This window comes from Agelaius tricolor, unplaced genomic scaffold (genome assembly GCF_023055355.1).
Source record: "Agelaius tricolor isolate 1412-34295 unplaced genomic scaffold, bAgeTri1.0.p SCAF_2, whole genome shotgun sequence".
Lineage (NCBI taxonomy): Eukaryota > Metazoa > Chordata > Aves > Passeriformes > Icteridae > Agelaius > Agelaius tricolor.
In genome coordinates this window covers 58088692-58115139 of record NW_027269262.1, presented here as the reverse complement: position 1 = coordinate 58115139, position 26448 = coordinate 58088692, and the positions used below count along the sequence as shown (strand labels likewise).

The window sequence follows — 26448 nt, the reverse complement described above, 5'->3', positions numbered from 1 at the left end:
ACTTTATATTCAAAGTTAGGCAATGTCACAGTTCTAGGAGAGACTGCTTGTTGCTTTTTTTCCCTAACACTTTCCAGGTGTGGATATGCACTGGCTACTTACTAGACATGTGATGTCTCAAATGGAATTCTCATTGCTGTGTGTCCTGTATTTTATTCCTATGATGGAAGGAGTCTGTAATACAGGGAAGTTAAATGTTACAGACTGTATGTATCCAGTGCTGGTTCTCAAGTTTCTGAAGTATAGTGCTTTTTCCCTTTCTTTTTGAAATACAAAATAGACTTCAGTGGCTTGACCAAAATAGTAATTACCATGTTAGGGTTTTTTTTCAGTGTTCAGAGATGTCAGAAATTTGACCTTTGAGGCTTTTAAATCTGACCTTGTTGCTTCTTTCCATTCATTAAGCTACAACCTTTGCTCTCTTGTCATAAAAGATAAATGAAGATTCACACAATCTTTATTTAAGAGAAGATTTATTGTTTACATTAATGCAGATTAAGTAGGAGCAAACCAATTATTTATTGTGCCAATCATGTCTTCTTGAACTTTAAGTTAGTTATCACAGTTCTATAATTATCATTTCCAAATGTTCATTGCAAACTGAAGCATTAATAGATTTTGTAAATGTCTTTGAAGATGTTATTTTGTATGAATAAGTGGAAAATTATATCTAACCTCTCATGTAATGGTCTAGAGAAAGAAATTAAATTTCAAAATTCAGTAGACAAAATGTAGTCTTCATACACATTACATTGTCTTAAAATTATTCTTTTGCTGAGTACCTCCTGCTCTGAAAGCAAAAAATATAATTTTCTGTTGCCAAAGTAGATTTGTTGACAAATTAAAAGCAAGGGAGATTTTATCAACTTAGGAGTTGTTCAAATTCATCTTTTTGCTTATATAGCTTTTGATTAAGAAATGGATAGGTGAGACCGTACTGGTGAGAATTTGTACACTGGGGTAGAAACCTGGGTTTTGTTACTGGGTTTGGTTTCATTTTCAGTTTTGTGAGTGTGTCCATCTGAAAGGAATTGAAAGTGCACATTTAATGCTAAATTATAACTAACACTATGGATTCACAAAGTGACAGGAAGAAAAGAGGCAAGAATAACCTCCAGCTTGTGTGCTACCATATCCCCTGAGGTCTGGCTGAATCCAGCATAAATGTTTTTCAGACATCTCAAGGGAGGTATATATTGCACCCCTAGGAGCAGTCACCTCCCTCCTTGCTTCAGGCATGACAGTGCCAGAGGCACACATGGTACCTCTGGAAATGTGGGAAGAATCTTGCTCCTCCACCATTCGTGTGCACCATGACCTGTAGTTGCTCACTTTTACTACGAAGCTCAGTGGTAACCAGATGCTGATTTCACTTCTAGCATCTCATGTGTGCTGTAATGTGTGAAATGTATATGAAACACAGTCTTCCAAAGAGGCAGGAAAATCAGCTTTGGGAAAAATAAAAAATCATCTTTGTAAAAGATGGTGAGAATAGGGCTGCTTTTAAACAGAATTCTGGAGATGGGCACCGGTGGCAGCAGCTTGGAGTCCAAAACACAAGGGTTCGTTTTGCAGAATATTTTAGACTAAGATTAAATCGAAGCCGTATACAACAGTGAAATCAATGTGTACATTTAAATGTGAGTTATGTTGGGGGATCATCCTGATATGTTATAGCATAGCAGTTCATACATTTTCTGATCCTGACTTTCTGAGGCCTTGGGAGCCAAAGTATAGCTTAGCTCCTTGATTCATATGCAGTTCAGTGAGGCTTTGCTTCTTAAGCGTGTCAGATGAGATCAAGCTTTGCAAATGCTCACGAGTTAACTAGCCAGACCTGCCATCTCAGAGCTCCACTGGAAAATAACCCAAAGCCATGTGTCATGTATCCACACCTCTGAGAAGGACACATGGATAGATTGTTCAGGTCAGCCTACACACTGCAGTTTGGGAGGAACAAATTAGGTAACAGTGGGATAGCAATTAGGAATAGCTGCTTCATTCAGCAGTTTTTAGAAGACTAAGTAGCATGGCACTCATTTCAGTGAACATCTGCTACATAAATTAAATAGTTTCCAGGAGTTATCACAGAAATTGAAAGCTGTGTTCTAATTCCATGTCCTGTATTTTACTGCTATTCCTAGTTTAAGTGGGAGCGTAACTGCACAAAATTCTCTCTTTAAAATGTACACCTATATCATAATTTCTGAATTCCTTGTTAAAGTCAAGGTTTAATTTAGTTATTAAACATTTTCTTAAACATTTTTTCCTTACATTTAGAATGGGATATAGTTGAATCCTCTCTCATCTTGCTATCAGTATATATTATTCTATACATAACTTTTTTTAAATACTCTCTTATATTGATGATCTCCCTAATTTAATTACATTAAGTACTGGAACATATTTATTTCTCCCATGAGAAAACACTGTAACTTTATTGTTACAAGAAGTGAATTCAGAGAGTGTAGATTTACAGTACTTGTTCTGCTTCTTTAAAAAAACTCATTTATTTCTCTGTGTGGGAGAGCACTTTGCATTTCACCAATATGTTTAGGAAAACAAGATGTCCAAAAGATAGCGTGCAAATAACTCATTAAGATTGGTATTTCTAAATATATAAGAAACTATAGCCCTGGTTTACATCCCATCAGTGTCAAAAGAAAGAAAAAAATGCTGGTTTTTTTCTGTCCCTGAATCAGAATCTCCATGCTAAAAAACATCACAGACTGCTCTAAAGAACCATTCTCAGATGCAGGGCTACCTGATTTCATCTTTTTTTGCAGATTCTGTAAGTTCCTTCCAGGAGAAAGCGAGAATTTCCTGTTGTAGTTTCTACAATATTAATTACAGCATCTGGATTTGCTAAAGGCAGTAACAGAAAGATGTCTCTTGTTAAATTGTTGACAGTAAAACTGAACATTTTCTTTAAAGTCAGTAAAGATTTTCACAGTAGTTGCCAGCTACAGTGGACCAGTCAGAATTTAAAGATTATCACAAGTGACAACCACTGAGTAAGGGTAGAAATTGCATATAACTGCAATAAAGGGATGCTCTGATGATTCAGAATTTTAACATACATGTTCTAAAATTTCAGTCTTAGAATGTTGCCATAATATCAGTGTTAGTAAATAGCATGGAATGAGGTGTCAGAAAAAAGAATTAAAGCAGAATAATTAGAAAATTGAAAAGCATGAAAATTGAAAAGTGTGGCTTTTATGTGGGCACAACTACTCACCGGCTGGGGAAATTAAAATTATCCAATGAATTTTAACACCTTGTAGAGTTCTTTTTTCCCCTTTGAGCATGTTTATTTTTGCTAGTCCCAAAATTTAAAAATTAATTTCAAGCTGAAAAATTTGAGCATCACATTGATATAATTCAAAAGTACTTCTAGTGTGTTCAGTCTACCAACGTTGTTTGCAAACATATCAAGATTAATCAGTCACAAATCTGCTATCTTTTTCTAAAATTAAGGAAAACATTTTGGATGCAAGGACAGCTTGTCAGACTCCAGACTGCAACAGATACAGAGGATGTTAGGCCTCAGTGTAGAAGGATGAAGACACTACTTTTTTGTTTCCTTTCGTAATGTTGTTTTTTTTTCTTTTTGTTGTACTTCCTAACTAGCAGTGGCAGTTACTTACATGCAAAATATTTTTCATTCCAACATAAGATTTAGCATCTGTTATTTAAACAGTGCAAAGTGTAGTTATTTTTCAGAATAATATAATACCACTGATACAGTATGATATAAAGCAATGCTTATAATTATTCAGTACTTTAAAAACTAAGTTATTTTAGCAATACTTTGAAGAGACAGAAGTATTATTTGTTTATGAACAGGGATTTGACTGTTTGTTTGTTTGCTTGCTTGTAAAGTTCAGCCCTTATCTCTTTTTTGTGCTGGAATGGGATTGGTTTAGCTGGCAGAGAAATTATTTAAGAATTCAGTTTACCATTTCTTAGCAAAATAGAGCCCCACTTACCAGCCTATGGTTTTGTTGATTCTACAGTGCTGGCAGGAGTAAAATTTAATAAACTAAAAAGATTAATTGGAGTTATCAAGGGAAGCAAGTATTCTACATATGACCATATCTGAACAATCTCTCTTAAAAACCAACACTTCTTGTGGCAGATGTTGTTTGCTCAACTTTGAGAATAAAAGTGGTCTTTTCAGGAGCCATAAATGCCAACCATAAGAGGTTCATGTGCACTGTATAAAAGCAGTTCAGAATTTTCAAAATAAATCTAGAAATTCTCTACATTTAAATAAATATATTTTTTAAAGTTTTCAATATTTTTCCTAAATATTGTAGACATAGGAATTAAAGGTCTTAAAAATTGGTTTATGAAAGATTAGGAGTAATTAAATGCATGGCCTTGATTTTAAGTTTTCCATAATGGGATGCAGTTTTTACACAGTGTTACAGAAGGCACTTTAGGGTCCATACTTTTCTCTAACATGCATATTTTATATTTATTTTGGTACAGCTCTCCTTAAAATGCTAGGATGTAAATGTAATGCCAATGCATCACATACATATCTCTTTTATACTTAATGATCAAGGCTAACAGAAGCATCTAGGTATGATCTTCTTTTATTTGCTTGTCTTCCTAAAAAGCAAAACAAACAAGCCAAGATTTTCATTATTAATATGGTTTTAAGTGTAACAACACATACATAATTTTTTGAAATGCCTCTCAATTGAATGCAGTATATTTCCTTTATTCGTCACTCAAGGAGGACACTTGTAAACTCATTCAATTGCTTATCTGTAAACACCACTGGGCCCCTGTTTTGGCCTTACATTCATGAGGAGCACATCTGCCTTTCTCAGATGAAGAGTTAGACACTTAAAATGACAATTTCACTTACTGTAAATTACACTACATATGTAGCTTCTCTGTCTGAAAATCATTTGGCTTCTTGACTACCAGAAAGGGTATGTTGCTTATTGAAGATAGGAGAAGGAAATTGATAGAAGAAGGATAATTGAAGGAACTTGACCTCTCTAGTTGCATTACTCATGCATTACTCCTCTTTCAAAATAAAATATACAAAAAGGCAAATGTATATGCTGAAGTTGAATTTTTTCCATTTTTTTCATATGCTTCTAATTTACTTATTCCACTAGTTGCTCATGCAGCCTTCATAATTCCTTCATTAGTTATTAGTTATTAGTATTCATTAGTCCCAAGATCTATGTGCTAAACCTGGGAAGGTAATTATGAAAATTGCCCATGCAAATTGGGTAAAGGCACACATAAATTACCAGTTAGAGACTTAGCTAGTAGTCTGCTTGCATATTTACCCGAATTGCATTCATAATTGCAGCAATTATGTGAACAGTCATGGATGCAGTTTTGCACACACCGCAATTACATTTTAAAATTTCTTCATGAAGTGACTAAAATCATTATTTTGCTGAGAAAATCATGAGAAGGTAATGTAGTTACAAAACTCATGATTACTAGTAAAGGATGACCCTATTCTAGGTTATAAATGAAACTTAAAAGAGCTGTACTAATGCCAGTGGTTGAATGGTAGACTGGCATGAATAGCTCAGCTAACATGAAGGCAGCCAGTGGCATTGAGAACAAGAAAAAAGAGTGCAGAAATGCCTTTGTGTTACTTGGGATGTTCCTCTGTCATGTCATTTTAGGATTATATGAATTCTAAGCTTTCAAATTATCAGCTATTCTCTTCCATAGCATGTGAGTACTTGCCAGGTCAGAGAGGCTTCCAGAGTTACCTCCTGGCAGGGTAAAAGTTTGGCACATAGATCCCATCTCATATTTGGGTTCATTTTATTCAATTACACTAATCTGGATTAGACCTGTTACTTTGAAAATTAGAACCAAGGCCTCTGTCAACAAATCTGATTTATGGGCAGCAGAAGAATGTAGGGATTTCAGAGCAAGCTTGGTGTGCTCACAAGCCTGGGAAATGTAAGAAGCTCTGTTTTGTGCTGTATGAATGTTATCAACTATCATCATGTTTCCTTCCAGATAACAGTAGGTTAGATGGTCCAAACAGAAGTTAGAAGTATAATATGACTATAGACCATCATCCAAGAAGAAAAGGAAAGCTGAAATACACCCTAGAGGTCTTCAGATTTTCTTTAAAATGAAGCAACTATTAATCCAGACTAAAGCATTTCAACACATTGATGAGCTTGTGAGGCTATGCTGAGAAAACACAAGGGCCATTTCTTTGACATGTTGTCATCTCTGTGGACAACACCACTCTCAACACAGAGTGGGTACAGCCTTCTCTAACTTGAGGAATTCTTTCTAAAGCCCAGTTTTGTAGGATCTAGGTAATCTGTGATGTTATCATTGTATCCATCACTTTCTTCACCATGAAGTCATCATTTCCAAAGCTTGAAAGTTCTTGTATTTCAGGGTGGCTTTTTTTAATGTCCTGAGCTCATGTTCTGTAAATTTCTTTATTCACTGTTTTCTACCTTACAGACAGCAATTGATTCCTTCCTAATTTTCACTATGAAACCTTTCTGTATTGTAGTGGGTTTCATACAAAACAGGTGATTTTCTTTGATTTTTTTCTATTGTCTGTGTTAGGATATGCAGAACAAGTATTATATCACAGCACATTCTTACCAAACACTCCACTGTTCTTCATTGACATTCAGGGATGGAATTAAATCACTGTATATATAATCATCAAATATTGGTTTCCCAGGTGTTGGTGGCTGCTCAGCAACCAGTTGAAAGTACAAATTTGTAAGATGAATGAGAAAAAAGGGAGTTTTCTCAGCCAAACCAAGGTTGCTGCTTTATTCTAAAGAATAATGGGACAATAAGAGCTTCATAATCAAAAAGAATAGACTGAATAATGAGTTTAAAAAGAAATAAGAAGTTGTGATTGCCCAAAGTATTTCTTTTCAAGAAATTATGGGTTCTGCTTTTTTCTCTGAAGTTGTTTTGGTAAGTTGATCAGGCTTTATTAAGTAAGATATCCACATTTAGAAATACCAAACCAGCAAAATAAAGATATATTCTAAATTAAAAATATGATTCCCTGGATTATCTTCAGTCACATGCCAATATAATGGACATCAAGCAAAATAAATTTACTAATTTTCAGCTTTTGAGACTGCTGGATATCTGTTCATCTACCACATAGTTGAAAATAAAATAATTGAGATTTTTCCTGTTTCAGAATTATAATATTGGACTTGGCAAGATGCAGATGGATAATTACACTGGAGATGTTAAATAGGTTTTAGAGACAAAATTGTAAATAATACAATACAGAAGAATGATGGACTTATTAGCATATCATTAAATTTCTTTTTCCCTGAGAGCCAAGCATATTTTTCATAGCTCACAAAAAGTATCTTGCCCAGCAGTAACACATGGGCTTAACATTTGCAAAACCCACAATATTTGACAATGGCATTAAGTTTATATTACAGAGGAAATTATGACAATACAATTACAAATATCAGTAAGTTTATCACTTGATAACAAGATCATATGTATGAAAAGCAATCTTTTCTGAGTTAAACATTTTGCAGTCCTTTTGCTTCAACTTCCATTAGTTCTATCACTCATGCTGAGAATTTACAGGGCTGCAACATAGCAGCGGAAATATTTGTTGAAAGATTCTTTCACTAATGTTATTTAAACCATTCAACTCATTTTTATTAGTCTAAATTACTTTTTTTAAAGATTTTGTACTCAATGAAAAGTAGATTCATGTGGGATATGGTGTGGTTTTTCATAGCTACTGGTATCAGTCAGAAAAATATCTTTCTCAAGGAAAATTATCTTAGTCCAGAAACACTCAAAATGCACAAACAAAATCTGAATGACTGTGGATTTCAGGTGAATGATGAAAAATGTGCATTCATCATTAGTACCAGGGTGGCAGGAAGGTTCCTCTGGTTTCATGCAACTGCTGCATATGGGGATGCAAGAGCGAGCACAGCACCCTGGATCCTACCCAGGTCAGAAATGGCTGGCAGAACAGTTTGCTTAGACAGAGGTGGAATTTATGAATGGGCCTTCAGGGCACTGATCTGACTCTTCCTTTAGCCAGCCATGCCTAGAGTTACTCACGCTCAGACTTTGCTTAATGATTGATGCTCTGGGAGGTTTTTTTGCAGTCACTGTAAGTCACAACCCCAGACAGGACCCTATGGCTCAAGGAAATAATTTCAAGATGCTCCACATCACAGTGCCCCAGAGGAAGAATATAGAAAATGGCATACTAGATCTGCCTGTATGACTATGGGTTCAAAAATCCAGCTTCATATCCCATTGGAGTAAAAAGATCCATGAAATGCTTGTGCAGAATGGCAGGAATTCTCATAAACTTAATGATGGGGGTAGTGAGAGGACAAATATCTTCTAGAGCACATAGAAGGCCCTGGTTTTAGTCCTTTCTCTGCCTTCTGTGTGACAGAAATTTTCATTTTTTGAAAATGAAATTTCAAAATTGAGGTTCCTTTGAGGTTCCTTCTGCCCTATATTTCTGTTCAGTGCCTAAACAGGTGGATAACACTGAAAAGACAGCCACTCCTCCCTTGCAAAAAATTTTCAGAGAAGTAGCAAACTTAGATTAAATCTCATTGACAGTATTTTAAAAGTTCTTTGTTCTAGTTGATGTGCTGCTCCTTCAGGAAGGAATTGGCATTTTTTGTGACTGAGATGAGAGATCAGTTTAGATCATTTAGGGTTTTCCTGTAGAGATGGGGGGCACAAGACACCCCAGTATTGTACCAACCTTTCAGCTGTCACAGCTGGTTTAATGTGATTTTCTAACCAGAGAGAATTTTTTGACTCTTCTCACATGGACATCACTATACATTGCTATACATTACCTGAGATGTACCCAATACAAATTCCTTTTCTTGGTGGTAGGGAGGTTTGGGTGGTGTGGTCAGGGTACCTTTGTGTGTTAAAGCAAACAGCAAACAGCAAACAGCAAACAACATGTGACAGGTAATAGTCACACTGCCCAACTCACTGCAGGAAGAGAGTTTGTCACTGCTGTGCTGAACACCATAGGAAAAAGCCCAGAACAGAACAGAGCAGAACAGAATAGAATGGGACACAATAGAGCAGAAGCGAACGAAGGTTACAGCAACCTCACACTGGTGACTCTGCTGTTGTTGGTCAGTCACAGGAGCAAAGCATTGCAAAGGCAACAGTAGCTGCCTGCATCCCCTTTTCTCTGCTGCCCTACACCAAGCTCACCGTTAACATTATTTCCAAAGATCTAGTTTGTATTCCTAGACTTAATCATTTCATGTCCCCTGGATGCCTCTATTTTTATTGTATAAAAGAAGGGGAGACAATATTGTGTCTCTCAGGCATCTTTCTGACTTCATTTCTTTTGATGAAAGGCTATTGATTCAGGTGTGTTTGAGTGAATCTGTGAATATACTGCTGACTCAGGAGTTCTTTAGCATCATGAAAATAAATGTGAAATGCATTATTGTTTTTCCTTATGCAAATAACTGCTGAAATAGAAAATTGTTTTTGTCTTTTGTAATTTGAAAAAAAAAAAAAACCCACCAAAAAACAAACAAACCAACAAAACCACTTTAGTGATAACACTGTTATCAGGAGTTGTGTGGTAGAATATTTGCCTTGTACCTCCTAGATTCCATTTGTCTGCTGTCAACCTATACCTGCTGTTAAGCATTAGACACTTCAAAAAAGAGAAAAAGATAACACAAATTATTCACCATTAATTCTTTAAAATGAGTCACTATTAAAAGCTTAATTGTTTGCTGAGAGGGTCTAAATTAGTGGACTTTGCAAGATCAAACAAAATTGAAGATATTTGTCCAAATTAAAATGGAAACATGCATCCAGAATATACCAAATGAACATGGATGCTTCTGTAATAATAATTTTATTATCTTCAGCTTCCAGGCCAGACTTTTAATTATGACCCTTTATATCAGGGAAAACCATGTACTCAGGATTAAAAACCTATTTCTTTAACTAGTCTAGTTAAAGACTGTGGTTTGATATATTCTATGCTACAACTTTTATAAAAACCAGAGAACACTTCTAATAACACTTTTCTAATTTCATGGTTCAGTGCACAGTCAGTAAAGATTTAAATAATTCAGAAAGAAAGCCTATTCTGTTTCTTTATTAGAAGTTTGAGTCAGGCAAATTCTTTGACATTTAATAGGTTTTTAACCCTTTTAATAACTTCTTATAATGAAATTTATTGGAAGTTGTTTTAAATAAAGGGTTATTATATTAGAGTGAATAGCAGTCGGTAGTTTTTTATGATTAGTTTTGAGACCTTGGCCCTGTGTGGCTCAAAGGATATTAAAACATAAAGTAGAAAAGAATGTTAATAGTCACCAAATTAACTGTGTACCAAGAAATATAGAAACTGTATATGACTGCATTTTTGTCATTATGTGATCATACTATAAAATTTTGCAGTCAGATTTTGAGTATATAACAGCTTTAAAGGGGCTTAAGATCACTTACAGATCCAGTACTATATAAAACAGCCTTAAGTGTTTTAGTTTTTAACAGAATGATTTTGAAAAGATTAGTGTAGTAGATTTAATAGGAGTGGGGGGTTTTATTATTTTTCATTTAGGGTTCTCTTTACATGTGAGTTTTGTGCTGTTTAATTTTAAGACTGTTTTCCTAATCAAAAGAAATTTTGAATGATCCTTTCAATTTATTCTAAAAAATGCAGTGGGTTTAGTATATAAAATACTCCTGTGTATAGCACTAGAATATTCCCCAAATACCCACTTACTTTAAAACTTAGTCTTTCATTATACAGTTAGCTGATACAGAAGAGAATTATAAAAATGAGATGATGAAAACACACCTCCCCTCCCTCTGTTAGGTGGTGCTTTGAGTTATTCCTTTTAATGTGTTTTGAATGGTTCTCTGTGGTCATTTCACAGTAATCTTGACTCTCATAAAAAGTCTTTCTTTAGCACTTGTTCACTTATAGGTCTGCTAAAACAAGACTTGGTTGGAAATATGATTTCTCCTTTAACTTCATGGAAACAAAGATCTGATAAGCTGTGAATCTTTGGGTTTGATCACTCTTTGTTCGTGACAGGACGTACATACCAAGTACCAGTTTTAGTCTAATCAAGAAACTCAAACTTCCTGTCAGATTTCAGATCTCCAAATATTTGGGTCACTTTTTTTGTTTTTCTCTGCTGTATAAATACAGATGTTCAAGTTATCTCAAGTTTTAAGCTCTCTCATGAAAAAGCATTACCACAGTGGAAAACAACAGATAAAACTGCATGATTTGTGATTTGCTTTTGATTCCCTTGCCATTAATCTAGGATCCTGACCATCAATGTGCATTGAACAGCCATGAGGTACCATTGCTTGATCACCTGTATGAACTGAATAAAAGGTGTCTAAAATTGACATTTCTGTGGTTTTAGACACTTTTAAGTTTGAATGTATGGTTGTACAGAACTATAGAATATCCTGTGTTGAAAGGGACCCACAAGGATCATTTAATCTAAGTCCTTGTCCTGCACAAAACATCAACAAGAGTCACACCATGTGCCTGAGAGCATTGTCCAAACACTTTTTGAACTCTGTCAGGCATGGTGCTCTGACCACTTGCCTGGGGAGCCTGTTCATCGTTTGTATGATGACCATTGCTTGCATTTTGTAGCACTAAAAAAAAAAAAAAAAAAAAAAAAAAAATTATTAGGTCTTTTTGGTTTATCAAGTGTCTTGATCCTAAATTTCCCAAATCATTTCCCAAACACTATCCCTTCTTTCTTCTCTTTTGAAGCCTTCACTTACAGAATCAGTGATTATGTAGGAATTACTTTTTTTCCCCTCTTTTTTAATGAACATCTCTTTGTCACTGGAAAACATCTTGCAGATGTGCATTGGCTTATGGTAGACGATAATTAAATTGCCTGAAATAAAAGCAGTAACATTTCTAAGCAAATTTCATGGCTTTTCAGGGGGTTGGCACAACCAGACTGATACTGCATTTAATGTAGTGTTATTTGGGAACCGAGAAACATTCAGATTTAATACAGCACAGGTAGTAGCACAAGTTTCCTGGGAATATAAATGAGAATACTACTATTAACAGAGACCCCCTCTGCCTACCAAAGAATGTCCAAGGCACCTGATGACTCAGGTGGGTCATACCAGTGAAGAAAGAAGGACACTCTGGGTATCCTCATAGATAACACTTAAGATCCCCTGGGGTTTTCTACTTTTTTTTTTAACTAATTGATTGAGCCATTGCTTTGTGTAGTCTGAAAAGTTGTTACTCTCTAACTTACCTTGACCACTCAGACAAGAAGCAAAGAACTGTCAGCCCCTTCTGCAGTGTTCATCAAAAATATTCACAAGAGCATTCAACTTGTAGAAAACTATGCAAAAATCATTTCAAGAACTGACGGTGATAACAGTAATAATGTCTGCTGCTTCTTGATATGAATTTTCTCAGAGTAGTGAGATATGTGAACTTTACTTGCTTCAGTGAGTAAGCCATGTGTATTTCTCCTTATGTTTTAATGTTTTAATCTCCAGTGAATTATCTCTAGTGTTTCTTGCTTGTACATAGACCTTGTATTTACTTTGATCTGTTAAGGCAACCTGTCTTTCTTCTTTCATTTAGTGATAACATTTATTATAAATGAATCTAAATAGGGAGGGACAATTGGGACTTCTGCAGCTTTTCAGAGAGATGTTGCCTCACAGTTATTAATTGTACCTAGAAAAATAACGTGAATTATTTTGCTAACAGCACATTCCCTTTGAAACTGCCTGTCTGATGCTTCTCAGAAAAAAAAATTATTTGCTTCCTAAAGCTACATTCTGGGACATTAGTTAAGAGTCCTGAAATTTGACTCTTTCTACATCTTGCATATGTTAACCAGCTTGTATCAAAAACGCTGATAATTAATTTTGGAGTTTTTTATTGCTATGTGATACCTTCTGTGAGAGATGAAGGATTCTATCTGAATGCTGTGTCAGATGAAAATATCTGTATTTTGTGGACTTCAGAGCACAGTCTTTCAAGAAATATGAAGGCTATTGGATATAGTCCAGAGGATAGCAGAAAGAATGATAAGAGGTGTAGAAAACACAGCATACGAACAAAGTCTTTCAATCTTCAGGTTTAGTTGTTTAGTCTAAAGAAGAAAAAACTGAAAGGAAATTCATAACAGCCTTCTAGTGTGTACAACTTTTCTGTAAAGAAGGAGAAAAACATTCCTCATGTCCACTGGGAGCAAAGCAAAAAGTAGTAGGTTTAAATTACAACACAGGAGATTTAGGTGAGACATTATGGAAAAAAGCCCTTTCCACTGTAAGGATAGTTAAGCACAAGAATTGCCTAGGGAGGTTATGAAGAGGTTAGACAAACATATGTCAGAAATGATTTAGGTATAGCTAATCCTGCTGTGAGATAATGTTGGACTAAATAACCTTTTGAGGTCCCTTCTAGCACTATTTTCTGTGATTCTGTGATTAGGATACTGTACTCACATTGTCCTGCCGTGAGATGTTTCTTTACAGGGATGATATCACTGAATTCTGCACTGTATGCTTTGCTTTGTTTTTACTGTAAGCTGATGGGATGAACAATAGTCTGATGTTCAAAGCTCTTTAGCCTTATTCTTAGTACCTCAGGAACTTTGAGCAGGGCATTAGGAGCTCATCTTCAGCCAGACAGCCCTGTTCTGGTTTTGCACTACCCATGTGTCAATAAAGGGTTTGGTACACACCTTGGATTTAGGGACTTGCACTGTCTGTTAACTTGCAATCAAACACTTATTTGGCTAAATGCTCACTTTCTGCTTATAAGCAAAATGCAAACAGAAAAAAAATTAGACGTGACATGTATCATAGCTTCCCCATTAGTAAAACTAAAATAAAACCAGGCATGTTCTAAAGCTGAATATAACTCAAGTTGTGAAACATCCTGGAACTGACAGATGGAGAATGATATTAAAGTGCCAGATATTATCATTATTACCTCATCACAGAAACCATTGAAGACATCAGTTTAAGACTGTCCTTATCCTCTGTAATAGTCAAAACTCTTTAACTTTGTTCTTCCATTTGGCATTGTGCCATCCATCAGGATTTCGGTTCAGCTTTGCATTCGGCAGGAGCGTGTTCTCAGTATTGCCTCTGCATCCTGAATATGGCTCTAACACAGCCACACAGCCCTGGGCTTTGTAAAACTCCATCTGGAGGAGCAAGGAATATGAGGTTTCAGATTTTGAAGTAGTTTAGAAGAAATTGGTCATACATTTTGAGAGAGTGTGTGTCTGGTTGGTGTTACTATTCTGCAGAGATGAGGTTGTCACAGCATCTGTGACAGGGACACACCATTATGCCACGGCAGTGAACCGAGTGTGTAGTTTTCATGGCTGTGTTCTTGAACCTAGAGAGGAGGTGGGACCAACCAGTTCTTGGTTTTGGTGATACTTTAAGAACATGCAAGTTCATGTTTTCCACGGCGTGATCTCACAACTTTTTACATTTATGTGATTAGTTGCCCATTCTTACCAAAGGAATGAGCAGTTTCCATTTTCTTAGACAATCCCACTTTTTCACCAGGTAGAGGCAGGATGGGAGCAGGCAGGCTCTGCAGTGCATGGTAAAGAGGTGAGCCAGAAGCCTCATCAGCAGATGTGAATCATGTCTGTGGATCCTGAGTGCCACAGCTCTGTGAGATGGACTTAGACTTTTTTGTTCTCTGCAGGCAGGTCCCTTAGGTGGGGGTTTCTGGCTTAGCATATGAAAGAGAAAATGTACTGTTAAACAAGCTTATTTGCTGCTTAAACCTGGTTTTCTGCAGGTAGCCTGGTATTCATCTGATTTAAAAATTCAGGAGAGAAGCTGAATTCATGTGAAAAGAAAAATACTGGGGTTTTTTACTCCACCACTTCATTTGCAGTCCTCAGAATTTCCGTGGTGAAGGGTTCTCTTGCAAATATATATACACATGTATTTTGTATGGGGATACATTCAGTACTGTTCAGTTATATTATCTGAAAAGAGCCTATGTTCAATACTGGAGCTAAAATTGTATCACAGACTGTTAAATGTTGTATAAAGAAGACAAACGCAGAATGTTCTGTATTATCTATCTGGTATTTGATGCTCTTAAAGGAGAGATCTTTTTGAATAACAGCAGAATCAGAGAATCACAGAATGGGTCAGGTTGGAAGGGACCACAGTGGGTCATCTGGTCCAGGCTTCCTGCTGAGGCAGGATCATCCCAGAGTACATGGCACAGGATTGCATCCAGATGGTTCTTGAGTATCTCCAGTGAGGGAGACTCCACAACCTCTCTGGGCAATCTGTTCCAGTGCACAGTCACCACTCCCTCACACAGTAAAGTTCTTCCACATATCCAGGTAGAGCTTCCTGTGTATCAGTTAAAGCAATTGTATCATATTTTATTTGAGGGAAAGTAATTAATATGGTAGCCCTTGCTCTGCTTTTAGAGATAAATAATTTTTAAGTTCATTCAAAATAAGAGTTAGGAGTTTCATGTAGCAGTTGTTACATTTCTAGAGTTCATAAAATCATTAGGATGCCTACCCTTCCTAAAAAGCAGTCAAGCCTTTCCAGCTTTTTCTGGAAGGGTTTATTCTGCACCACGAGATGCTGCCCCATGAAAACCTGAGGGCTCAGCCCCTGCTGGCTGAAGGGTGCCTGGGGAGGGCACACACCCACACTGAGTGCTGCAGACTGGGTGAAGGGAGGGTTTTGCCTCCCTGTGCCCAGCACATGAGGGACTCTGTGAGTTCCCATCCCTTTACTGTTTGCCCTATGTTGGCCAAGAGAACCTGGAGACCCCCCCAGTGCTGCTCCACTTTCCCCAGCTGCTGCCCAGCTCAGCAGCTGGATCCAGAGCAAAGTGTCTGAGCAGCAGTTACAGCTGCATGGGCACAACTGTCTTGATACAGATTGTCTGCTGGAGGCAGAGATAATGATAGCTTTCAAGGCTAATATGCTTGGCAAGAGGGAAGGGACCAAGAAATCAGTAGTAATTTAAAAATATAAGTGTCTACCAGGATTCAAATTTCAGCCTTCAATTGATTTCATCCACTGTGCTCTCTGTGCTTATCTCCTCCAGTGCTTTAGTAGTCATTAAATGAACTTGGAAAACAAGTTTGTATCGATAAGTCTTTTTACCAAAAGCTATTAATTTCTAAAATAACATAAACACAGGTATAATTGTGATGTCACATTGTCAGAAGCCAATTCAAATGCCTTTCAGAGATACAAGTACCTATAAAGTGGTAAGTATGCCATAACTAATGGTATTATTAGCTTGATTTACTGCCAACCAATCACCTTTATGAAAATCAATACTCGAGATCATAAAATAAAATATCTCCCAAAAATTGTTACATTTTTACACTGTCAATAATAAGAGAAAAGATGCAGTTATGGGTTTATCTTTACTTTTTCCTATGTGTTACTGGTTGAAAGGTATCTTACAGATTGCTGTGATATGTGGGGGAGTGTATATGAGCAAGACGTAGGTTATAGAAGTCATGAGCTATAAAAAGATTTTTAAAAAAATAAAATCTGAGTGATCTTTAGACAATTAAGATGACATGTCTAACAAAGACTGTCAGTAGAATAAATGTGGCTATGTTAATATATTGAACCATAACACATGTCCTTATCATAATGGAACTTACACAATGGTAGCTTCTGTCAGATTCTACTTTATATGTACACACATGTTTTCTGATGCACAGAAAGACAACCATATCTATTTCTTTTCAGCTCTGAATTGATACTTCCATTTTAAATCACCCACAGAACATCTTAGCTTAAATCTGAGCTTCTCTCTGAAACTCTGCTATTTGTCGTGCTTCTGTATGAGAATACTGAGAAGAGGTTACAGGCAATCTGCTGAGGTCTGTGTGTATGGTGCATTTGACCTCTGGACAAGAAAGGAGCTTCATCCTCCAGTGCTTTTAATTCTTATCCTTGCAGAGGCAGAATCTGTTGCTTGCATTCAAATAGTATGTCTCGTTAATGCTAAGAAGCAGTGACCCACATAGCACAATGGATTCATTTGTCAATCCTGCGATTTCTGAGCTTTCCATTCATATATGTCTTAGCAGTAAATCGACTCAGAAATCATTTAATCAGTCTGTCAATGCATCCTTCTTGTCAATGGTCTGAATCCTGAAAAATCCAGTTTCTCATTGGGCAGCACCAGGTGAAATAGATTTGGACCCAATACTAGATATTCAGAGTCTGAAAATTCCCTGCAGCTCCCAAATTGCAACTCAAAACCACCAAAATCCAAAGTTAAAAAAAGCAGGATCTGGAAATTATCTTGACTTTTGAGGATGTTATTGTTCTGGTCTAGGTCTGAACTTCAGAGTGCAAAGCTGTCCCTGTTTGTTAGCATTTCAGAAATACTCTACACACAGTTACAGAAAGCAGTGCCCTTTTGTTCCCCCATGAAAAAACCCTGAGCTTTAATTGCTTTTTTTTGCTATTTCCAAGGGCTGAGGCTAGAGCCTGAATTCTTTATAACAGTCAGTGTTTTGCAAATGTCAATCATATCCTTACTATGTTTATTTTCAGTATTTACATGTTTATTTAAGTACTTGCCATTTCCTTTAAGCCAATCAGGCCAACCGAGGTCTAAAGGAACAGAGCACTTTATTAGTGATATGCTTAATACAGTTTTTTTCCTCTTGTAGATGCAAGATTTACGGAATACAGAAGGAGCCCAGTATAGTTCCCATCCTCAGATGGCAACCATGAGGCCAAGGGTTCAACCTGCAGATATTAGGCAGCCAGGAATGATGCAGCACGGGCAGCTGACTACTATTAACCAGTCCCAGCTCAGTGCACAGCTTGGTTTGAATATGGGTGGAAACAGTGTTCCTCACAACTCGCCCTCTCCACCTGGAAGCAAATCTGCAACTCCTTCACCATCCAGTTCAGTCCATGAAGATGAAGGAGAAGATAGCTCTAAGGTAGGCTTAGATGCTAGGATTGCTATGTAAATGGTGGATATTTTTAGGACCTGCTAAATGGATGATATGGCCACAGTTATTAAGGTGATACTTTATACATGATTGGTGGTTCACTGAAGTGAATAAAGGGTTATGAATACAGAACTTACAATATCCAGACAATTCTTCAGGCAGCTTGAGTAAATTGCATCATTCCTCTTTGTGAGAGCAAACTGGAATACTGTTGAACACTGAAAGGATAGTCATTCCTTTAGGACTTTAATATAAGGGTTGAGTTTTCTCACTTGCATAGCAGGGATGTTTGTTCCCAGTTAAAGATCAAGTTACTGCTATAAAAAGTATGAACAGTCTGTGCAATATGCTAGTCTTTGCCACTTGGTCACAGGATGTGTAAACAGAACATCATAGCAACCAGAACAGAAAGATCCTATGAACTTTAAAAACCTTACCTTGAAAATCTGGAAGACCCTGTATGCATTCATACTTTTGAGAGGTGCTGACACTTCATCATGACATGTTTAAGCTTCATTTTCATGTCAGTGCAGGAATGAAGTGATAAGAGAAATTTACATAATAAATTTCTTGAAAGGATAAATGTCAATCTATATAGCTGGTTTTACGTACAAAAATCTCCCAAATCTCCCAAAACCCTGAAAACCTCCCAGAAATACACAAGTCTATTATCTTAATTTTGCCAACAGAAAAGCTGAGACACAAGACTGGGACTTTGTACTAAGTCATCCCTTAAACCAGGAATAAAGCATGTTGAAACTGGGGACCTCCTTAGCTCTGTTTTGTGGTCACTAGAAAAAAGCAGTCCTGTTAGAGCACTCCTGCAGTGCAGTGTGGGCCACAGACATGTCTGGTGGGGAAAAGTTGCAGACTTGCAGGGAATGTGAAGAAAACATATTGTGAGTCACTGAGGAGGTATAATCCAGTCAAGAAATGTAAGTCTGATTTGTTTTAACATTATATTGTTTTTCATGCCTCCAGCTATAAAATAATCATGTAATTGGAGACATAAGTTTTACTACATTATGAACAAATTCTGATTCAAAAGTTTTATTTCAGGACATTCCCCTGATTTCACAAACTTTAGGTTTTAAAAATTACTGAATAATTCATACGTTTTAAATGAGCACTTCCTTACTGAGGGAGACTTTAGAATACAGCTATGTAAAAATAATTCCAGTCAGCCTTTACTTTTTCAGAATAATTTATTTGCTACTCCTCTTGCATTGCTAATATTTTTACATTGCTGGGAGTGTGCAAGATGCTCTAAACTTCTGGAGAAAATATCCATTCAAATAATTTGGATTTCCTTTCTACTTCTATCAAGTATTTCAGTTATTTAATCTACATTTTTCACGTACCTTTTCACTGTAGCACTTTGTGCTAACAAAAGTGTAGGGCTGTGGTTTAAAGCAAGCAGTAGTTATCTGAAGCTAATGTTTTTCATAGAGAAATACAAAGCACTGCAGACTATTTTCTTTGTGAAAACCAGTTTATATAGGATTCAACTTTTAATTCTCTTTAAAATTCTCTCATGCTTAGTCTAAGTAGAAAAAGATGACAAATGGCACAATGCATGACACAAAATTAAATCCAGTGTGCTAAAGTAGATACCATTGCCTTAAAACTATATTTATAATTTCACTGCTAAGAGAAAAGTTTAAAAGGATATTACATTTGGTTAATATTGACAGAGGCTTAAAGTCTTCTCCATCAAGTATGATTTAATCAGCAAGCTTGATGGGGAGCAGATAATGCTATACTTGTCTTCTGTGGGATTTCTTAGGGCTTTGTGAAAACACCTGAGGCTGGCCACCAATGGAAATAGGCCATGGGCTGGCACACCTGATCCCATGCAATGGTTCTGTAGTTCCCTCTGTAAAAGACAAGAGGGGTTGAATAATTAGCCTGAGTTGAGTGTCTTGTTGTACTTCAAGATTTAAAGCTCTCCACTGTGTATCTTTTTGGCACATTGCTCTTCCTGGAAGCTGCCAGTGAGTGGCCAAGAATACTCAAAATAAATCAGTTTTCTGTGGAGATCTTTCTCCCCAGATACAACAGTATTACATGTTATCAGAGTTGCTTTGGAGGGACCTGTGAAAATTCTCACTCCAGAAATCCTCTTCCAAGTGAAAGAAGGCACTGGATGGGGACAGGAGCAGATAGACCAACTGTTCTGTCTCTTGTGAGAACACCTGTCTTTTAACTGAATATAACTTTGCAAAATCTGGATTCTTCTCTTTGAAATATAAACTATCATGCAGATGTGTGGTATAATTTAATAGATCAGGGCCAGAGCTCATTAGCCAGTCCTTTGGTAGGAATGCACACGCTGCAGTGATGGGGTTGCTGTTGGAGTTCACATTGTGCAGTCAGAGATGTTTCTGCCATGAGTACTGGGTAAAGACCTCTCTCAGTTTATACCAACTGAAATGTGTGAAAGAGAAGCCACTGGTCTTTTCATAGAATATTTTGTAGAGATCCTAAAAACGATACCTACTTCTATCTAGAAAAAAAAAGGCATAGATCTCTATAGCCTGTTAATATTTTTGAACGAATTTATAGAAAGAGTGTGATGGAAGGTGCAAAAAATACATACTTTACATACACATTTGGACTAAAACTATAATTGTTGCCCTATGAACCACTGATTTCCATGAATGAAGGAAATGACCATTTCAGCTCAATATATATGTTCCACATTCCAGTATTAAGCTTTACAAACGGATGTAATTGTTCGTGTACTGAGCTTCGTGGATGTTCATTCCATGATAAATATTCAAATTGTTGTAAGCTTTATCCAACAAACACAGAACTAATGGCAGCAGCTGCTAACTGTTATTTGGCAATACTCATTCTCATAAAAACTCTTTCATATAGGCTGTTCAGACTTCAACTGTCCTATATTCCCTTGCTCTAAGAAAGGGAAAGGAGCTGCATTATAGAGGGCTCAGTTTCCCTTCCCACTCTAAAAGCAGGACAGCTGAGGTTGCTTGACCATGAGATCAGTGGCAACTGTAGCATAGTTGTAAGGTTGGATATACATTCAGGGAGCTGCTAAGACCACGGGACTGTGAAATGTAGCCTCAGACTAAGGATATTGTCTCTGCAAAGAGTGCACATCACTAAGGTTCCTTAATTCTTACAAATCTCATATGTGGGGCTATCATTAGTAGCAGAAAAAGGGAAGAACTTGAAAATTAGTAGTTGTAAGTAACTATAAAAACATCCTAAACAAAGTGACCACTTAGCACATGCCTTATTTTGACCATCTCAACATTGGAATATTATATTTATGTAATTCTTGCCATAATTCACACTGTTGAATCGTTAAACTTGTACTTCGTTATTGCCAAGCATAATTGTGAGCTGCTGGAAGCATTACTGGTTTGTAAATAAGTATTTCTTCATAGATGGATAACAGGGTCTTCCTCTGTGTTAATTTGCATATCACTTATGAGAGAAATTCAAATAATGTATTTTAGAGGAAAGATAGCAAGAGGAGTGCAAGTAGCAAGAATTAAATAACAGAAATACAATTACTAAAGAACTGCTGCAGCATATTCTCCTTATGTGGCAGAGGTTTTACAATATTTACTTTATATGATAGGAGTTATAAGTGGAATTCTGTGTTGTCTGTTCAGCCTATTATGCAGATGGTGCTTGATTAAAATCTATTTTAAACTACAGCGATTACTGCAAGATAGTGTGCATAAAACAGCTCTCCTAGCTCCATTAAAGGCTTTGGTACTATTGCAGTTTATTTTAAATATGCTTTTAGACATTTTCCAGGTTCTCAAGGGACATTTAGATATCAACGATGTGCCTTACTTGATAGTTTTAAATCCTACACTAGATATTCTTGTGATCTATTACGTGTGCAACATGGTTAATATACACTTTTTTAAAGTGAAAGATTATTGCTTTCTTGTGATAAATAAGTTAAATACATCACCATAATTAAGCAATAAGCCATGACAGGAGGTGGATTACCATGAGCTAACTACACCTCCAGGGATTTTGAGGCACAAGTCTATGCCTAGCAGAATATATATGGTTTTTATTTTATTTTCCATCTGTCTCTGCTTTGGTGGTTAGAAGTGGAGTCTATGAAGCTGATAGACTGATGGGAGCATAAGGTAGACCATCATCTCAGCCATTTGCAAGGTTATTAGTACTGGAATTCTGGTATTCTTTTTATTTCGTTATTTTCATATAAGATAAACAGAATTTCCCCTGTGAGTACTCTGTTTTTAACAGTGGGTTTTTGAAGTCTCTTGATCATTAAGGTTGGAGAATAAGTTTTTAGAGCTCTTCACAGAACAGCTTACCAGAAGGCACTTACGCAAGTTTCTGTAGTATATCACCTAGTTTAAGCGTAGTTGAAGTAATGGGATATCCTAACATACAGGGAACTTTTAAATCACATTGGTTGAAAAACTAACTAAAAGGAGAAAAATGTTAGTGAATCACACTGGTAAAATTTAAATAAACTATAGAACAAATTTTTTCGAAGTCTTCTTGCTCATGGAGTTCCAGTTGCACTGGACTTCTGAAAAGTTTAGACTAATGTTCTCAAATTAGAGCCCTAGTTAATTATACTTTAACTGCTAGTTTTGTGTATCCTGTAGAATTAAAAAAAAGCAAGAGACAAAAAGCTGGATAACTTAAAAAAGGGTAGCACAATTTTGTTTTTCCGTATTTTCCAAATCCTGACAATAGGTTGCATGTCTATTAACTTTGTATTAAAGTTGCAGCTATTGTAACATAATGCTCAAAAAACCAAGCAACTTCATTTTCAAGTTCTGGTCATCACTTTGTTGCTGTTTTTAGAGAACCACAGAGATTCAAATTGTTCACTGTAGTCACTTGGGTTCTGTTGGACAGCACATATTGAGGCATATAGGAAAATTAAAAAGTCATTTTTCTCAAAATGTGAATTTCCAGCCATTTTCCTCATGCAGTTCCAATGATTTGAACACCTGTATCCTCCTGTGCCACTTGATACACATTATTAAAAAATAATAATAGAAGGAAGTGAAAGAAGTCATGCCTAGTAGATCCTTAGCCTAGAGCATACCATTTATGCTCTTGATCTTCTCTTCTCTTAAAAATGCTTATGATTCACAGTGCTTTGGTCATGCCGACTAAAGTAAAAAGCTTTTGAACCCACTTGTAAGATCACACACCATTTCTACAGATACAGTAAATTAAGTGATCATATCAAGAAAAGCTACTTTGCCATGGAGCTCCAATGTGTTGAAGAATCAGGTTATTGTCCCTTTATGTGCTTGTAAGCCATAGAATCCTAGAATAATTTAGGTTGGAAAAGACCTAAGATCATGGAGTTGAATTGTTAACCTCATATTTCCAAGCTCACCACTAAACCATGTGCCCTGGAGCCCATATCTAGACATCTTTTAGATACCTCTAGGGAGAATGACTCCACCACTTCCCTGAGCAGCCTGCTCCAATGCTTGACAATCTTTTTGGTGAAGAATTTTTTCCTAACATCCAATCTAAACTTCCCCAGGGGCAACTTAAGGCCATTTCTTGTCATTCTTGGGGGGGCTTGTAACTTGGGTCAAGAGACCAACATTCACCTTGCTGCAACCTTCTTTCAAGCAGTTGTAGAGGGTGATGAGGTCTCTCCTGAGCCTTCTTTTCTCCAGGCTAAACAACCCCTGTTTCCTCAGCTGCTCCTCACAAGGCTTGAGCTCCAGACCCTTCACCAGCTTCACTAGGAAAATTGGGTGCTTTGGCATTTGCACAAATGCTCATGTGCAGGCTTTTTTTCAGGTGGTGCATAAATAAAGCACATGAGCTTTCCTCCATACACCATTCCTCTTTCACTCCTTTCCTCAAACCATTTGCTTTTACATGAGCAGATATAAAACTAATCATCAAATCCAGATAGGTCAAAACTGGTCCTTTAAAGGGCTTTAAACTGTCTATACTGGTAAAGGTTTTTTTCCTCAGACTTTAATTAGAAAGTGTGTAGGGGACTGTCTGTAACTTGAATTGCTTCGTTGACAACCAGATTTTCTTCAAAGTCCCTGGAAGATGTACCACCAGCTGCAGAAGAAATTGATTTGAGCAGTAGTCTGGGGTCATTCTGGGAAAGGATGAGAATAAGCAAAAAGTAGAAATGACAGTGTTCCTGCTGTCTGCAGATGGTTCATGTTGTTGAACTGATACTCAGGCTATAGAGAAACTAATTTCATTTGAATTTTCTCATTATTTTCTTGTTATAGCCACTAGCAATAAAACTTAGAAAAGGTGAAAAGATGACCGGATAGAGATTATAGCAATTATATGAAAGAGAAATATAAAGTATTATCCAAAATACTTATAGTGAATTTTATGCATGTGACTAATGCAGACAGTGTCAATATTTGGATTATCAAAGATATCAACAAAAATTCCATTTCTGCATGCAAAATACAAAGTTTTTGCATCATAGAGGCTGTAACAGTGGTTGGAGTGAATTAAACTGGCTTTTTAATAGTACTTTCCTAATTTTATGTTACAGGTCAATGGTGGCGAGAAGAGACCTGCTTCAGATATAGGAAAGAAACCCAAAACTCCCAAAAAGAAGAAGAAGAAGGACCCAAATGAGCCACAGAAGCCTGTGTCTGCCTATGCATTATTCTTCCGAGACACTCAAGCAGCCATCAAGGGCCAAAACCCCAATGCTACTTTTGGTGAAGTCTCTAAAATTGTAGCTTCAATGTGGGACGGCTTAGGAGAAGAACAAAAACAGGTACAATATGTGCTGTAGCTCAGAGGCTTTGTTTCAGGAAAGTGTTATCAGGGTCATCTGAGCACTGTAGGCAGCTTCTTTTGTTAGCCAGGATGAAACTTGAATGTGTGCCATCTCAGGAATATGATTTAAAGAGGCTGAGATAAGGAGAGTATCATTTTATTTTATCTCTTTGAAACCACTAAAAGAGTTTACCTTGTTTTGGGATGTGGCACAAGTTTTAGGATTATATTTAGGAATGTTTTATGCTGATATCTGTGGGCCTAGGATTTTGCAATGTCATTGCCCTGTATGTGAACTGCTATATAAGGGGTCCTTGCTGCCAAAGCTTAGAATATCTGAGCTCCCACTTGCAGATGTTTCCCTTCCCCATGATCCCATGATGCCAGGAGTGAAACTGGGCTCACATTTGCTCCCAAACCACCTGGCTTTTATGAAAGAAGTTAGTGATGTGTTGTCCCAAAGAGACCTAGGGTGGATGCAGGCAAATGGGCATCCTCTATCATGGATGTGGGCTGTGGAAATCACTTCCCAAGGTTACTTCTGTCTTCCATGGAAGGCCTTGGTTCTGCAACGAGGCCAGCAGAGCTGGGCCTGAAATGTTGCAGAAATCCTTCCAAGTCAGGCAAAGCTGCGTAAAAATGGGCAACTCTGGAAGCTCATCACATTGAAGTGGTGACAGCTGGCAAATGACATGGATCCACACTGTAGCATTGCTCTTCTTCTTCTTGTAGTTGGTTGCATTTTTACTAAATGCCAACAGAATGGATTGGATTGATAAAGGAATGGGAACTTTAAGAAAGCAACAGATATGGAAGGAAAGAATGTGCTGGGTGAGAGTTATATTGGCTACAGGAGACCTGGACTGGGGTTGATGTTAGCACAGACAGTGGAAAAGTACTGGGAATGAACTGAATCTCCTTCATTCATGCACTGTTATTACAAAATTACAGTTAAAAAACTAAGAATTAAAGAAAACTTTTTAATGATTTATTGGTAGGTAAAATTATTTGGACTTGGGAAAAAAAAAAAAAGGGTTACTTTGCTAACAACTGGGTGGTGTAAGTACATCTAGATCCTTGCTAAATATACCAGTGTAAAAAGAATCAAGATTTGCCACTCACTGACTAACTAAAAAAAAAAAAAACAACCTCTTTTTATCTTCATCTATCAATGAATAAGGCCAGCATTTGGAAGGTTTAGCTGGAGGAAAAGTAACTTTCTGAACACAGATATCAGAAAAGTCACTTGCACTGGCACATTAGTTATTTTCTTGTGTTGTGTCTTTCTTTCCCTTTTTTAATATGCCCTGCAAAGGCCAACCTAAAAGACTGTTAAATGCATAAAATGCACATTTCCTTTGAGCTTATCATGTCAGTACTACCACCAAAATATTAAAGCTCTTCCATAGAAATGTGTAAGAAAAATGCATGAAACCCTAAATTTCCAGCTTACCTTAAATTTCCTATTCATGGTTGAGAGCAAAAATTAGTAGGAATTCTGTTCCTGTAGGAAGAGAATTCTGTTCCTTTAGTGGGAATTATTCTGTTTTTACATCATAGGAATAAGTCCTATGATGTAAGAACAGAATAAAATTTATTTTCCTTGTCTCTGTTGCTGTCAATGTAAGTTGAAACACAGATGAATGATGCATTGTGGAATCCATATGACACATGCATGTAA

At 36.7% G+C, this 26448-nt stretch overlaps 1 protein-coding gene across 3 annotated transcripts in view; it reads left to right on the top strand.

The window, feature by feature from the left end:
• TOX (thymocyte selection associated high mobility group box) overlaps positions 1 to 26448 on the top strand; it is a 220137-nt gene that overhangs the window by 157235 nt on the left and 36454 nt on the right. For 2 of the 3 annotated variants that reach the window (XM_071419884.1, XM_071419877.1), the window contains exons 4-5: positions 17712 to 17990; positions 24535 to 24765. In XM_071419884.1, the coding sequence (XP_071275985.1) occupies positions 17712 to 17990; positions 24535 to 24765 (510 nt within the window). The remainder of the gene's footprint in view (positions 1 to 17711; positions 17991 to 24534; positions 24766 to 26448) is intronic. The other variant, XM_071419892.1, reaches the window with a different exon arrangement.